The sequence below is a fragment of the Scardinius erythrophthalmus genome (genome assembly GCF_964197995.2).
Source record: "Scardinius erythrophthalmus genome assembly, chromosome: 17".
Classification (NCBI taxonomy): domain Eukaryota; kingdom Metazoa; phylum Chordata; class Actinopteri; order Cypriniformes; family Leuciscidae; genus Scardinius; species Scardinius erythrophthalmus.
Window position 1 is genome coordinate 9,656,757 of NC_138237.1, and position 18,057 is coordinate 9,674,813.

At 37.8% G+C, this 18,057-nt stretch overlaps 1 protein-coding gene across 1 annotated transcript in view; it reads right to left on the minus strand.

Moving 5' to 3' along the window:
- Nucleotides 1-17,577, minus strand: part of pde8b (phosphodiesterase 8B) — a 56,668-nt gene extending 39,091 nt beyond the window's left edge. The window contains exon 1 of the mRNA XM_081390062.1: nt 17,167-17,577. Within this exon, the coding sequence (XP_081246188.1) occupies nt 17,167-17,448 (282 nt within the window). The 5' untranslated portion in view covers nt 17,449-17,577. The remainder of the gene's footprint in view (nt 1-17,166) is intronic.
- Nucleotides 17,578-18,057: the final 480 nt, after the last annotated feature.

An 18,057-nucleotide genomic window follows, 5' to 3' on the forward strand; every position in this document is an offset into this window, starting at 1 on the left:
CAGGTGGCTCAAAGCTTCCTGCGTCATCCACTTTAACACTACACATAAGCCTCTCAGCAGGAATCACACACTCACACTCACACACAAACACACATGTACAAAAAGCCTTCATAGGCTAAATACAGATCAAAAGCACTACACTCTAAAAAATGCTGGGTGGTTTCAACCCATGGTTGGGGTGAAATATATACTAACCCAACCGTTGGGTAATTAAAACATTTCAACCAATGGTTGGGTTTGTCCATATTTGACCCAAACAACCCACCATTTTTTTAGAGTTTATAAATGCTACCCTATGTAAGGCACATTTCATGTTGCAAGAAGAATAAAGAAATGAGTATTAATATTTAGATACACTGCAACACTGAATTCTTTGTTTTGATTGTAAAAATAAAATCGATTTACTTGAGAAAATTGCTTCTCTCTTTCACTCTTTTGTAAATGGGAGAGCATAAATTAGCTTTTGTCATCTGCCTGTTTTATGTTAATTTTGCCCCGTTGAGAGGTCATCTACAGTCAAGAGCTTCTATTCCTGTGACTTTACACACACTGGTCTTCCTATCATTATGAGGACAGTTCATAGACATAATGATTTTTATACTGTACAAACTGAATATTCTATCTCCTTACACAAACCCTACCCGTAAACCTATACCATCACAGAAAACTTTCTGCATTTTTACATTTTCAAAAAACATCACTTTATAAGCTGCTTTCCTCATGGTTATTAATACAATTTCTTGTATTACTAACCTTGTGGGGATATTTGGTCCCCATATGGTAGTGTTTACCAGGCACACACACACACAAACACAGCAGCTAAAGCCTGAGTATTAAAAATCCTATACAATTAGCTAAATCTACGACGCAGAGAATTTACTGTCACTCTTCACATCTTACCTAACAGCTGCCAAGTTCAGCTTGAATATTAAAGATGATGTGTGTAAGTTATAACTGCAAATAAGGAATTGCGAAAATGTGAGTGCAAAACAACACACTGTGATGGTTGCCAGGACATTGATAGTTGGTTGCATACTGGTCTAAAACAATTTTATGTGTAATAGCACACATCTCTTACGGACTAATAACATGTTTCCCAAACACCCCTTTACAGGTGTAAAAAAAAAAAAAAAAAATACAGATTACTGCAGAACAACTCAATATGTCGGTGTGAAATAAACAGTTATGGAAATGTAGAAATTAAAGATAAAGCTCCAGTCTCCTCCCGAAAATCTCGAAAGCCCGTTAGTGTCTCAGTGACTACTTTGTTTAGTGAAGCTGTCAATCACATTTTATAGCATCAAATAACTAACTAAAAAAACCAAACTTATAAAAAAAAACTATCCGAACACTTAAACTTATCACATCAGCGTGATAAAACTACCTAAAGTGACAGAAACCATCTTTGGAAAAAATGTATTTGAAGTGTAACTTGATTGTTTATTTTGTCCCATTATGTCCCATTAGATTACATGGAGAGGGTGGGGTTTATGACTTATACATTATACATATTTTTTTAGGACTTGTGCGGCACACTTGCTTTCAGGTCATCCTGTCCCAAACTCACGTCATAGGTCGAACCAGCAGTTGACCGCAGTGTTTTAATGTCGCCATGACACAGAAGTTGTGATTGAAGCCGTATTTTCTTCCCTATTCTACGGAGCCACACACCTGACATACAAGAAAAAAATATATATATCATGGCTACGAATTAAGAATTTGTTCTCTTGTATTAGGAAATTGTGGCCCTTTGTACTATGAGGACGTATATTCTGAGTGAAACGGCTTCTCGAATGAGAAAAATGTTTGGGGCGGGACATGATTTTGTCTATCAGGAATTGATTGGATGGTTGTGGTTTGCTATTGGTCGATCAGTGACAGGTTGTCTTGTGCCAGTAAACACATCATCAGAAAAGAGTAGAGATGTTGCTGCAAGAGGGAGGGGAAGTTATTTTGATTAAACATTTCAAGGACACAATGGGCACGGATGATAATTTATAATAAATACTGCAATATTCCATTTTTACCATAAAAAATGACACAGTACACCTTTAAGGAATGACGAGTGCAGTAAAATAATGTGATGGTCAGTGGTGATACAGAGATCATAAAGTATTTGATGGCTGTGTCAATAAACAAACCAAGCATTTTACTTCTTCAAATTTCTCTTAATTATCTTTAAGTGACTCCATACGCTTCATTTCAGTCTCTCTTTTCGTGTGCTCTTCAAAGAGCCTTCAGCTCTTCTCATGCTGCAGATCTCTCCAGGATAAAAGATCTGTGCTACTCTCCTAGATTACACACGCACACACACACACTGAAACAGAGGCGCTGAATGAATTCTGGGCTCATCTGAGGTTTTAGAAACTAGTCTTTGAAGTATCTGACTGTTTCTGACATCAAACCTGATTCTATGATTTCTGCCAAATTTACCTCAGTTATAATTGCAAAACCATGATAAATTTATAGAGCACTCCTTCATGAATTTTTTACTTATTTTATTAAGGACATTGGTGGCAAAAACTAGGATTTTATTGGAGTACAAACTAATGAGTGAGGTACTTTGGTGGAATCTATGGTTACCATGATAAATATCTGTAAGGGCTTCATGTTTCTTCTAGAGATGTGACATTATATAAAATATTTAATTTTATAGACCAATGTAGCGCAAATCTGGGCACTAAATCTCTATCAGATGTCGACCGATATAGTTTATTTTAATGGCTGATGGAATTAAAGAGGAAAGTTGAAATATAAATAATATAAATAATTACTATAAGTATATACTATAATAATATTAAAGTATTCAAAGTACTGTTCAAAGGTTTGGGCTCAGTAATATTTTTTTATAAATAAGTCTCTTATGCTCACCAAGGCTGCATTTGACCCAAAATACAGTAATGTTGTGAAATATTATTATAATATATTATAATAAAAAATATGAAAAACTATTTTAATATAATTTAAAATGTAATTTATTTATGCGATGCAAAGCTGAATTTTCAGCATCATTACTCCAGTCTTCAGTGTCACATGATCCTTCAGAAATCATTCTAATATGCTGAATTGCTGCTCAAGAAACATTTGCTATAATTATCAATGTTAAAATGATAAAATGTATTTTTGTGGAAACCGTGATAATCTTTTTTGGTCAGGATTCTTTGATGAATACAAAAAACAGCATTTATTTAAAATAAAACTCTTTTGTTATGTCTTTACTGTATACCTTTGATGAATTTAATGCATCCTTGTTGAATAAAAGTATTAATTTCTTTCAAAATTTCTTTGACCCCAAACTTTTTGTGTAGTCTATAAATTAAAATAATAAAAGTAAAAATATAAAATAATATTGACAGAGAGCAATTCAACATAACTGACTATAATTAACACTTATTTTACACAAAATGTACTAAATATATCTGAACATTTTACCATTTTTTTGGATAACTGTTATAAAATAGCATTAAAAAAGTTAATCCAAACAAACAGGTCCTCCACAGATTTACATTAGAAAATAGCAATGCTTGTCTGAGGATATGAAGGACAGATGCTTTGCAAAATTACATAACTGCATTTATAAATATGACTAAGTTACTTTTGTTAGTCTTATCTTAAACTCTTTCATCTCCTCTATTTTAAAGCATCCCTTTCACTCTTTCTCTCGTGGTGTGTTCCTCTTCCCAGGACATTGTGTGTGTTTTGACTCAGTCATGTGCTTTTATTGAGGACAACACACACACACACACACACACACAGAGAGAGAGACATAGAAAGAACAAAGGCACTCCTTCACAGAGTATGGGGTCACGATAAAATATGATCCCCGCTATATTTAGAACCCCCCAGATGACAGAAGGCAAGCAGCAGCGCTTTATTGATTTAGATTTGCCTATCACATGTTACATAAGATATCACCTAGATAGTGGTTCTGTCCCGTTGTCTCAGAGGAACCACACGGTAGAATGGCTTGAAGATGGTAGAATACATCACATTCTCATTGGTGCAAACTTGAGGCAGACAAGTTTTTTTATTTAAGAAAAAACATTAATAATTATTTAAAAAACATATCATTTATAGCAATGGCGCTTTAACGTGCTTAGCTTTAGCTTTGGACATTTTGAACAGTAAAAACCATGAAAAAGTCATCTCATCTTGTAACAAGCATCCTAATATTTAATTTATTATTTTTTATGTAATGTTATGTATTTTAAGGTATGTTGTCTTAAAAATACATCAATTAATACATTTTAAATTATATATAACATTACACAAGAAAAGTTATAAATGGCCAATCGAAAAATATGTTCTGTGTTTTCAGTTAGTTTGTGTTTACCGGTTGGTATCTAAATGGGTGAATGTTAGAGACTTTTATTTTATAAAGCTCATCAAATACTACTCAGTAACATACACACGCTCATTGGCCACTTTATTAGGTATACCTGTTCAACTGCTCGTTAACACGAATATCTAATCATCCAATAAAATGGATTCATCCTGCCTTGTCTCAACATCAATTGTATGATGCTATCATGTCAATGTGGACCCAAATCTCTGAGGAATGTTTTTTTATCACCTTGTTGAATCGATGCCACTGAAGAATTAAGGTAGTTCTGAAGGCAAAAGGGGTTCCAACCCAGTACTAGCAAGGTATACATAATAGTGTGTGTGTGTGTGTGTGTGTGTGTGTGTGTGTGTGTGTGTGTGTGTGTGTGTGTGTGTGTGTGTGTGTGTGTGTGTGTGTGTGGTAAAAAAACTAAAATCATCAAATTGTGTTTCTTTGCTATTTTTTTTTTTTTGCAACTCTTGTTTGTTTTAATTATTTTTCAAAAGTTGAGAAGTTTTAAATTTTGTCATTTCAAATTTATTGGACAAATCAATAGGATAAACACGGTAAATTAAGCTTAGTTTACTAAAATCCTATGTCTGTCTGTATCCAAAGGACAGGCATTTTATTATTTTTAATTTTATTTAGCTTACTTCTGTGGACAAATTTGCCTTCATAGTGTAGCTAAGTAAACACACACACCATGTATGTACAAAAATGTATGACTGCGATCTTAAGACCACGTGTGATCCATTGTGCTGCTTTTATCAGTGGTCTCCATCAGAACAGAGTCGTTAAGTAATCATTCAAAGATCCCTTTTAAGTCTTTACTTACTGACACCAACAAAAAGGTCAAAAACATTTGTGTGTAGCCAACACAACAAGCACATCTCTTACAAAAAGTTACCATAATTCATAAATTATGCATAAATGCTTTTGAAGATTATTCGTAATGAAATATTTGTTATGAAAAATAATACACTTCACTGTTAAAAGCTGTTCCAGTTAAACAAATTAAATGTGAAATTCTGAAGTATTTACAAGTTAAAGGGGCTATATATAAGAATTTTCATGTGAACAGCTTGTAACAAAACCTTATTTGACTTCCGAGCCCGAGACCCTCTCTTCCATTCCATGACACATGAAACGACCATATAACATCCGGGAAAAGGCCATTCTGCATGCCAATGCGTTATGCACAGAAACAGAATTAATTCAAACTAGTCAGATCTATATAGCCTAGTCTATCTCAAATATACTTTACAATCAAACTACCATAACAGTGTCATTTAAAATGATTTCGTCTGTCGACATGATGCCGGTGAATCGCAGAGCTGGAGCAAACATATCCACATCACTATGATCTCCTGCTTTCTCACCACTGTCATTATTGTGTGTTTATTTTGTTAATGAGAGCAAAGTGCACAGCACATACAGGTGAAACAAAAAAAATGTGAATATCGAACAAAAGTTCATTTATTTCAGTTATTTCAGTAATTCAACTTAAAAGGTGAAACTAATATATTATAGACTCATTACATGCAAAGTAAGATATTTCAAGCCTTTATTTGTTATCATTTTGATGACTATGGCTTACAGCTTATGAAAACCTTTTCACAATATTCTAATTTTGAATTTGGGGTTTTCATAAGCTGTAAGGTTTCCTTATAAAGGAAAAAAAACATTAACAATGTACCGAATCTAACCGAAAACCGTGACCACAGAGCCGTTATAGAAACCGAACCGAGGATTTTGTGAACCGTTCCAGCCCTACTTTTAAGAATCAGTGTAAGATAATTTATAGAGTGACACCTATGCAGTACTGAGGTAAATTACAGGATATATCAGCACCAAAAAATGCAAATTACCACTGGCTATATTAAAACATGATATAACTGGCAAGTCTGAAACATTTTTCAGTATTTCAACAAGATACATGCTCTCTGAAGGACAAATTGAGGACTGTGAAATAACTATGAATCATTTTGGGCTAAAAATCACTTCATGCTGGAATGTGTATCAATGTCTACTTTCAAAATTACTTTCAAACTGTTACTTCAAATTCCCCTAATCATGACCAGTGGTTACATTTTTCCCCTGAGACAATCATGCTGATTTTTTCATTGTAAATACATGAAATGTTCAGTTTGTTCACAGAAACGAGACCACAACCAAAGCGGTTTATGAACTTAAAATTCTGATAAGAGCTTCCCGATACAGATATAATTCAAAGTGTCAATACTGGTGTAAACGATATGAAGTTTTCTCTCAAGAGTTCCTCTAAACTGGGCTATAAATAACCTCATAAAACAGAGTGTTATCTATTAATATACAGCTTACCAGCTGAGTGATTAATCAGTTCATCTTCCTAAAGTTGTAACTCAACATGCACAGCTAGGCAACCAGAAGAGGTCAAGATATACACAAATTCAGTTCAAGCCATATAAACTGAAAGTAAACAACTAAATCTATAAATCTTCACAAAGGTATCCAAGAATATGTCTAATCTATATGTTGTAAATCTATAAATCATACAAATTAGATCAAGTTCATGCCTTCTGACCTTTTCATGACTTTCCAGTAGACAATATTTTTAAAAATCATTTATAATTACTGTACTAACAAAGTGCATTTTCTAATACAAGTTACTATGTGTCCATTTAAAATTGGAATATCGCATAAAACATTTGCAAATAAAATAGCGTTTCCATCCCCTGTGTTCAAGAGAACAAAACTGTCACTTTCTGGAAATTTGGCGCAAAATATCTGTACTAAAAGTGCATTGCTGCAATTGGGGAAGCCACTGTGGCTCTTTTTTCCTACATCATAAAGGACTTGCATCTCAAAGTGTGCAGAAGAATGGAATAAACGTTGTCATGTTATCATGCATGCGGATTAGATGCCTAGTGTTTGAGTGGGAACGCAATCATGTGAGAACCCCCTGGGAGGGAGTTAAACCAAATAATTCTGATGACAGACATTGGCTCAGGTGTTTCAGAATGACCAAACCAACATTTGAGATGCTGTGCGATGGGATTGGTCTGTTGGCTAGTCCAGTTATCCAATCACATCATATCTGTTGAGGCGAAGTCACGTGAATTTGTTGTTGCACATGGAGATTTAAACGGTAAATGGTGTTTCAATCGTATTTTATGCGCATGACTTCTTATCAGATAAAAAATGTATCTGCCTCAATTGAGGGCATACGGTTTTTATGTGCATTTTTCAAATTCATGCGCATCTTGCCCTTTCCATCCAGGATTTATTATGTGATATCCCAAAGGCCCTGTTTATGTCACAGTCTGTTCTGTTCTATTTCAGTTATCATGGACATTCAGTTTATTTTCATGTCACATGCCTTCCTTTGTTTGTATTCCCGCCATTTCTTAGGCTATGTTTACACGGAAACGATCTGAAGAGAAAACGCAAAAGTGGCGTTGCGTTATCACTTTTTTATTTTGCGTTTAGACGAGCGTTTTGGGGGGAAAATCTGCGTGCATATGGTGATGCAAAAGTGTGTGAAATTCGATGTAGTATGTACTCCAGGCGGCTAGGTGGCAATGGACCGGTGATCGGTGCCTTCACTGTCTAGCATACTTTTGCGTTTTTACCCTTTAGACGGGAACGCGACGGTGGAGCGTTTTTAAGATTTCCACTCTGGAGGGTGGTTTCACTTTTTTGCGTTTTTAAGCCCCAAAAACGCCGTCGCCGTCTAAACGAAAGGCACATCTGATAAAATATTTTTACGTTTTCACCCGCGAGCGTTCTCGTGTAAACGGGGCCTTAGTTACCATGATCACCTCATTATGAGTTAATTCTGTTCAGCTGTGTTGCTCGTTACCTAGTTTGTGTTCCTATTCAAGTTCTTCCTTTTCAGTCACTCCTTGTCTGTTCACCATCTTGGTTAGTGTGTGTTTCTACCTGATTGTCTGTTTGCCAGAATTACCATTAAACCTGTAACCTTCCCGCAACCACTGTGACAGATGAACAGACCAGCCCAAATGGATGATAGGGCTAAATTTATCGTCATGGCTCAGCAGAGCCCTGATTATTTTCAATTTATTACGAATTTTTGTTTTTTAGCCAGCAACTGCCCTCTGGAAGATGAAACCCTCAAGACCCTGTTCTGGATCGGAGCGAACTTCCACAACACCATCCACCTCCCGAACACCACCGGACTGACTTGGAGGGAAGCCGTCATGAGGTGTCTGGAGTGCATCTGGCCCCGATCCAGAACCCAGCCAGACCCAGAGCCCATCCCGTCACCACCCCGTTCGACGACGCCTAAGCCCCCTGCAGACTGGAAGCTTCCGCCTGCCGCCACGAGTAAGCCTATACCCGAGGATGGGAAGGCGGAACATACCGTCGCCCCGGAGCCGAATCTCATCCTCCTCTCAGTGGCAAGGTAAAACCGTGAACCTGCTGATATGAGCCCGTGGTCCCGCCTCCAGCCTCGTTGCATTCTGTCCCGCCTCTACCCATCGACCTGGCTCCTGCACCTATGCTCCTTCCTCCCTCGACTCCAGTGTCGACCATCGAGCATTCGGCCTCGCTGGACTCCCTTGGACCATCGGCTCCACCTGGGTTGGATATCGCCAAGCCTCAGCTGTCCTTTGCTTGCCAGCCCTCCATCCCTTTGGCTTGCCAAGCTCTACCTCCACCCTCGGTCGCACCAGCTCATCCTCTGCTCTCTGGATCTCCACCTCCGCCTCGGGGGGGTCGTCGATGTGGCTCTGTTGTGGCCGGCCAGGTCATCGACGCACCGTCACTGCCTCGGACTTCCGTCTGCGGTGAGCTCCACCTCCCAAAGCTCTGTCGCCGACAATCCTCACCCTGAATCCATCACCATCAAGATTCCTGCTGCCGTTGACTCCGCCTTGAGCATTTGGCATGGCTGAGCTCTGGGTCATTTCCACCTGGACACTCCTACCCACGTCACCACAATGGATGCTACCTCCTTCTGTCCCGCCCTGGTCGTCATCCTCCGTCAGTCTGCCCCTTCTAGTTTGTGTTCCTATCTAAGTTCTTCCTTTTCAGTCACTCCTTGTCTGTTCACCGTCTTGGTTAGTGTGTGTGTGTTGCTACCTGATCTGTTTGCCAGAATTACCATTAAACCTGTCATTTGGATTTCTTATCTTCGTCTGTGTTTGCCTTCCAGCAACCACCGTGACAGTTTACACCTGGTATTAAGATGCATTTTGGCCGATCGGATCACAAGTGGACGATGCTAAATACAGGTGTAAATAGGGTCTAAAACCTATTGAGCTTGTCCACTTTCAACCACTTCCAGAGCTAGTCAAAAACTCATTCGACCGGATTGCTTTCGTAGTGTAAACGCTCATGTGGTTGAACAGCCACAAAAGACCGTGTACTCTCCACCTACTGACTGATTATGGGAAGCGCACTTGCCAGATTTAAACTTTGTCAGAAGTGGTTGAAAGTGGACAAAAGAGACAGATTAAAACATAAGGTGTAAACGAGGATTTGTCTCCGTCGTCTACTTGTGATCCGATCGACCAAAAATCATCTATACCAGGTATAAACGGGGCCAAAATGAGCATAAAAATAGGTGGATGGAAACACAACTAATGACATGCATACATCTATAGATCTACATCTATTTCATATTATAGAAATTAAATGTCCATGATTTTTCTCGAGCTGGATTTTATTTTTATTTTTAACGGTTCACCATAACTAACTATGGGGCTGTTTACACCTGGTCACTTCATGCGTTTTCTCTGATCGGATAGCTATCTGATCGTGAACAGACCAAGTGTAAAGTAAATGAAACGCTTTTGAGATGGATTTAAATCTGATCGCTCAAACCATTTCAGGAGGTGGTCTGAGACGCATTTCTGCGAAACTGGACAAGTCTAAATACATCTGGTTGTTGAAACCACATAATGTAGATTTTACTCCTCCCTAAATGTAAAAAAATAAATGTGTGAGCGTGTTATAGGTTATATGACATGTTATAGCCAGATATGATGGCGCTATGGCAAGATGCATCACCACAGATGAATTGTAGTCTCTCCTCAGCAAACTGCCGCAAATGAAGGGTGCTTTCACACTGGCAGTTTAGTTCGGAACGGGCACGGTTTGCATGAAACATTGCGGCAGACGCTCAAAACACAATCATCTTCATTGAAAAAAGTAGTGAGACTAAATGATCTTCCTACTGCTGATGTCGCTCTCTCTCGCTAAACACAGGCAGGCAAAAGTTAAAAACACAGTTGTCATCTTTTACACTCAACGGCTCAAAATCGTTCACACTTATTTGTGATTACGTGATCAAACCAACTGTACAAAATAAGCCAGCTCAAAGTGCACAGGTGTTTCCAACAATAGATGGAAAAAATCTGAAAAGGAGAGGAGGAAGAGGATGTGTAAGAGGAGGAGGTTGAGGAGGAAGAGGATGAGGACAAGAAAGAGCAAGGTGTGGACAATGCTGTCAAGGCTGGATCCGGCACACTAGAGGGTTTTTCCCTTTGCCTGGCAAGAGACGACACTATGATGTGGACTAAGTCCTCAGGTTTGACCTAACACAAAGACGTGATTCTGAGGCAGAATTAATCTCTTTTGAGTGTATTGTAACATGCTTTTCATCTAGATGTTTTATTTTATTTTACTTTTTAGGCTTTTGCAGTTGGACTAATGTATTTTTACAGTATGCAAGTGCTGAATATACAGACATTCAGTACTATACAATATTTAGTACAGCACTATACTTCCAGTGCATACAGTATAAAATGTATTCACCTTACTACTGAAAGTTGTGATTACTATACTTACTATAATTGCTATAATAACCTAATTGCAAAATTTGTTTACTGTGTTATACTTTATTCTGTAACTACATGCTTTGGATGCAGTGTTCTCCATTTTTTGATTTAGTGTCTAATGAATGATCTGTAGTGTTTATATGATTGACTCGTGTGTATGATCGGAAAGCATTATTTGATTTTGAGCACAGATTAAATGGTTTTGAGGCAATTGTTTGATTTTGCGAGAAGAGATGTTCTCTGATTGTAGTTAGAAGATTTGGTTTTGAGAAAGTGGGTGATGGTTTTAAGAAATGTGTTTTTGTAAATCAGAAAAACTGTAATAAAGCTACTACGCCTAACTTTAATTTGTAAATATAAAGCAGTAATTTTACCTAAATGACTTTCCATTTTTCACTGTCACATTTTTATCACTTTCCTATCTTCACTTGGTGGTGCATTTGATTAATCACGGGTGAAACGGCACACAGGTTCCAGGAATGGAGTCTATTCAATGGATATTAATAACAGCCAGAGAGAATGTGAGAGAGAGGAGGAGGAGGAGGAAGAGAAAGAGAGAGAAAGAGAGAGAGAGAGAGAAAGAGAGAGAGATATGCTGGTTGAGGGGAAACAGATGGTCATTAGTAGATAAACAGGCACAATTAGATGTCTGATGATGACACAGACAGAGTAATAAATTAGGAGTGGGAAAAATGAGAGGTTTGTGATTCTCTAGCTGTGGGTAGCAGTTATGACTTGTGTTAACACCAACATACAGCAAAACCAATATCCCAGTCGACAAGAGACAACAGGGTCACCTCAGTCTCACAAATCAATTACATAATCATAACTGTGATTGGGAGAAGTGTTATTTTTCTGGTAATTAAAATAAAGCTGAAATAAAATGTACAAATGTTTTTAGGTGAAAAACTTAAAAAACGTAAATGGAAATTAGTTGAAATAAAGTGACTGACTGAAATAAGTTTGAGTTGACATACTAAAATTAAAATAAATTAAAGCTGAATAGAGATATTAAAAACAAAAACAAATAAAAATTGACAAAGGCACATGACAAAATAACTAAACTTAACGAAAATTAAAATGAAACTAAGAAAAAAACTAATTAAAAATATTATACTATAATAGTATATTAAAAAAATACTAAAATAATACTGATTGGGAGCAAATTAACTAAAAGCTGTGACAAGTACTAAAATTACTAAGTTAGAAAAATATATATATACATATAGATAGATACACATAGCCTACATGTATATCATAATATTTACTTTTTACTTAAAAAAAAAAGTAGCTTGACCGTAGTTTAATGAGTAGCTTGTTACTTGGGAAAGTAAAGTTTCAGACTATCTTGCATCCTAATAAAATTAATAAACTCAATGGCTCTTGCTGTCTGTTAGCAGAGCTGCTCTTGGTGCGTCCAGCTTGTAAACCGGAATGTTTCACATTTAAACATATTTCAAACAATCTGTTCCCATCCTGTAAGATCCTACATACTCCCACGATCCTTTCAAGTGTTTACAAAAAACTCCCAGATGATAAACAACGTTACTAATGCCACCATCATGGACTACTTTGGAGTTCTGTTGCTCTGGCTGACTGAGAGAACACAGTCTCTAACACGACTTCACACACACACACACACACACACACACACACACACACACACACACACACACACACACACACACACACACACACACACAAACACACACACACACACACACACACACACACACACACATACACACACATACACACACACACACACACACACACACACAGACAGAAATGAAAGGAAAGCACATGAACAAACAGAGAAAAAAAAAGTCTAATTTTAGTTTCCTGTCAAACCTAAAAAAAAACACTATCTGGCACCACCAGTTAGTAATTTTCATTACTACACTATTCATTATTACACACATGTAGCAGATGTAACATAATCAGGCTAGTCAATGCTCGGATCACATCTACAAATCAGTCACGATATCTGAATCTGAATCTGAGGTCGCAACCTAACATGAAAGGATAATGATCTTGCGTATCATGCTAACCTTGTTTCTGTTTCTTAAGATTGGTTCTGACAATGAAAGCCATCACGAAGCAATCTTTGAATCTCAATGAACCAGTTTTATCTACAGACAGCCTTATTTTAATCAATGTATCATTTTAGTTTTTGGTGAACTGTACAAATATTATGTGCAAAAATCGAATTATATTATGTAAACTACTATTCAAAAGTTTGGGGTGGATAAGATTTAAAAAATGTATTTAAAAGTAGAATCTTGCTCAAAAATACAGTAAAAACTGAAGTATTTAAAACAATTTAAAATGTTTTCCATTTGAATATATTTTAAAATGAAATTATTACTGTGATGGCAAAGCTGAATCTTCAGTGCCACATGATCCTTCAGAAATCATGCTAATATTCTAATTTGCTAATACATTACTTGTGATAATGTTTTTTCAGGATTCCATGCTGAATAGAAAAATCAGCAGAACAGCATTTATTTAAAATAGAAATTGTTTGTAACATTATAAATGTATTTACTGTCACTTTTGATCAATTTAATGCATCCTTGCTGAATAAAAGCAAGTGTTAATATTGATATCTAGTGTATAATATTGAGATTATATGCATTATATGCATGAAGAAAATAAATGTAATTTTTTAAAATATTTTTACAAAATGGTGTAGTAATTGTCAATTACTATTATTATTATTAGTAGTATTATGAATTTCTTTAGGCTTCAGATTTCTAAAACATCTTTAAACCCTGGGTTTTAAGCCAACCCAGCCAACGAAGGGAGAGATTAATATCTTCGAGTTTATTTATGCCTAATGTGCATGTTATCAAAAGCAAAGTAATCTGCGAACTACATGATGCAAACTCATGGGACAGAAGCTGTAGGATGGCACTAATCATCAAGAAGTGATTTCATTCTGTTATCTAAATGTTCCTGACCTCCTGAGGGAAGCCGCAGTCAATCAGATTGTACTTTGCGTTAGGCTATATTGTGAAAGTGATTTGTCCCTATGTTAAGTTGAGACCGCTGATGCCCCGCTACATGTCTCAGGGCACCTCTTCCCGCAATGCCTCGCTCTAACCATGTGTGTGTGTATCTGGTTTGAGATTCATCAGCCTTTTTGCATGTGATAGTTCACACCCTGCAGAGCTCACAGCCAGAGGGGTAAACAAACTCGGTGGCCTGAACACACACAAATGCATATAAAGAAACACAGAATCGCTCTTTCTTTAACACAGGGCCTCTATCTTTTGCAAAGACGTTGAGATGCACGGGCACAGAGAAGCAAGCAGGATCGCTCTCTCACACGCACATTCAATTCAAAATGGAAATTGGCTCTGTTGCTGTGAACACAATTGAGAATGTGTCTGAGTGATAGAGAGCCATAGAGAGTTACACACACTTCAATGGCATCATTGAGTTCCTCGCCAGTCTTGGAGGGCGCAAGCATAGCAGAGTGTACCAAAATTGCTACGTCTCCTTTCATACTGACAGATGACCAACATACAGCTGGCCACACACAAAGAGTCCTCTAAAAGCCATTATATAAATCTATACACAGATCTATAAACTGTCCTTATAGGACTTTAAAATTACATTAGTAACTGATTTGTGTTGCGTAACAAAAATACCATAGATTTGGATGGTTTTAAAATCTCATTGATTTGGCAGGTTTAACTTGGCTGAATTAGTCCAAATAAACCCCTGACCATGATTTTATCATTCTCTGACAGAAAAAATGTAATTATTCTTGGACAAAACTAACAAAAAAGTGTGTTTATGACAGGTCTAAGAGAGTGTGCTCACCTGCAGTGAGACTTTTTCTAATCTGAATTCTGCACGCGATCTGACTGTAAACACTTTAACTCAGATAAGGCCGATATTCATTCTAAACATGGCAGGATTTACGGCGTTCCGGTCAACAGCCTTCCAACATCATCTCCAGAATGTAAGCAAACTGTAAAGGAAAGATATCCCAGAAAGTGGATTACATTTTTCAACAATAAATCTCAATGCTACATTCAAGCACTCTGAAATAGATGCAAAAAGTGTAGCCTTGCAAAAAACACTATAGAGTTACCATGGTTGGGTAAAGTACTTCAAAGAATTCTATAGGTTTACTGTCAAGGTGATGTTCAAAAAACATGGAATAGAACTGAAACAGTCACTGAAGTGAATTATAGTTTATTATAAATATTTTCTATGGAAGTTTCCACACAGCAGAGTTTTGCGATTTAACCTTTAACAAGCAAAGCTCATATGTACATCACTCATTCAATAAAAGATTAAGATAAAAGACATTATGGAATACGGATACAGTGGATTTTTAAGTGTACTTAAAGTTTTTGGGATCAATGCATGTACTTATACAGCATCCCCCGTTTTCACAGACAAGACTCAGGCCTAGTCCCAGACTTAAGTGCATGTTTGAGCTGTCTTAACTGAAAGCAACTTGCTCTGACAAAATATGTTTTTGCCATTTTAGTGCAAGATGCACACCAGTCTAAGGCACATTTATAAAAGTTACTAAGGTCTAATCCTGGTTTAATCTAAGTCCTGTCTGTGAAACCAGTCCCATAGTTTCTCAACTGGTTTTGCATCATGACCCAGATTTGACTTTATTCAAGTGGCGACCCAAATCAGTAGCAAAATTGTTTATCACGTAAATGTCAACAAAAATGCCCTTAAAATCAAATGTGAAACAATATGCCAAATTATTAGTATTAGCATGCACGGGTCCTGTTCGGTAAGTCCGATCTGACTAGTTTAACACAAAGGCCGCACCCACATTCAAACAAATCTACTAAGGTACAGAAAAACTGATATAAGGGAGGGAGTTTCGCAGTGTGGAAATTTAATGTGTCATAATCACAGACACAGACCATTTAATACGTTTGAAAAGTGCATAAATAAAATAACATAACCAATGAACATTATTTAAAATGTAAATACAGTGCAGTATTTTCATACCAAAAATCTGTTTGATTTGCCTTTGCAATCAGTTTTGCCTTTGGTGTAAAAAAACCCTAAAAACTAAATGTGTTTTCTCTGCTCTGTAAAAATGTGAAAATCTACCATGAGTTAATAATTCACTATCACTATCATACAAAATGATGTTGTTTTCTTCTATGATGACCACCATCATATGCCTTTTACAATAGAGCATGATGCTAGCAACGCCAAGGCCATAGGTTTCATTCCCAGGGAATGCATGAACTGATAAAATGTATACCTTGAATGCAATGTATGTTGCTTTGAATAAAAGAGTCTGGCAAATGCATAAATGTAAATGTGACTATATCAAAACAAACCTGAAGCCTTCTGGTTGTGACCCACCAGTTCAACATACCTGCTATAAGGACCATCATGGCGACTATGTTCACACACATCAGCTCCCACCAGGGTCTGAAAATAACCAGGGCTCAGGGCACAAATGCTCCACATACTTTCCTCCTTTTTTCTGTTATCTAACATTTTATATATTTTATAATTTTCAAAACCTACACAGTGATGGGTTTAGTGCCTCCATAGAGATATTATCATCCATCTATAGATCAAAATCTGCTCTGACAGCTGGTGAGAGATCAGCCAGTCACGTAAACAGCAGCAGAAGATTGCAAGATCTTGAACAAAAGTCAAATTGTTCATCGTAATACACTGATTCAATTGAAATATGATGACATGATGCGTTCTATATGGTTACCTCATAAAGGTAAATAATGCCCATTAAAATCACTTTCACAGGGCAAATTTTGGCCATTACTGGCTCCCACCTGTTTGAATTTGAGAATGAACAAAACTCATTCACTTAGAATTTTTTTTAACCATTTGTACAGTATAGGAAGTGTGATGCATAATAAACAATAAACATATGGCAGCAATAAGCATCCAGCTGATGATTCACAACAACACACGTAATACATGCAGGAGTGACACAAAAACATTGAATGAATGACAAGATGGTGGAAATAATGCGAGACTTAGATCTAAAAACTGATTCCCACCTTATCGCCATTCATTCATTCTTCATACCTTGACGCTGGTGCAGCTGGTTTGAGTCTCGGCCTCTGTGCGCATGTGTCCGCCGCTGTTCTCTTTCCGCTCCCGCTGAGAGCTGGTGCGAGTGTGCCTAGTCTGGTACGCGATCACGGAGGGGATGGTATCCGCCGCGTCGGTCTTGATGAAGAGGCCGTGCAGGGTGGTCGCCGTGCCCTGCGAGATGGTGGTGGTCTGGTGCGGAGAGTTGGACTCGTCCGAGTCGCGGCAGTAGATCACCCCGCTCTGCGAGACGTGGATGCTGGGAGCGCAGCCCATCGTTCCCCGCGCCTCGTTGCGTAAAACCCGGAGGAACGAATGTGAAGACCACCGCTGTCACGCCGCCGCTGCCGCTGCCGCTCCCGGGCCGCTGTCACGCCGCCGTCCCCCCGGTACATTGGCCGGTGTTCGCGCTGCTCAGTTCCGCCTGCCTGCCTCCCGCGCGCGTCAAGGAAAAACGTAGAGGAGATCCATCTCACCGCGCTATTTATCAGTGATCATATCAGATCAGATCAATGACACATCGGCTGTCCAACCGTGAGATAGATGCGCTTGTGCCATGTCACATATTTGGCCAAATTACACCCTCATTTCACCTCGGCGTAAGATACTACAGGTTCAGGCTGCTCGATAAGATGCATTTTCTAGCGGCATTGACGATCTGTATTTCATCACGACGTCGGAGCTCTTAATAACAGGCGCAAAGCATTAGACTCTGAGAATATGTCTCAAACTTACACTCATGGTCCTTTAAGACACACGAGCGTCATTAGTGACTGACACGCACATCAATGACTCCCTCTTCCCATGAACACACACACACACACACACACACACACACACACACACACACACACACACACACACACACACACACACACACACACA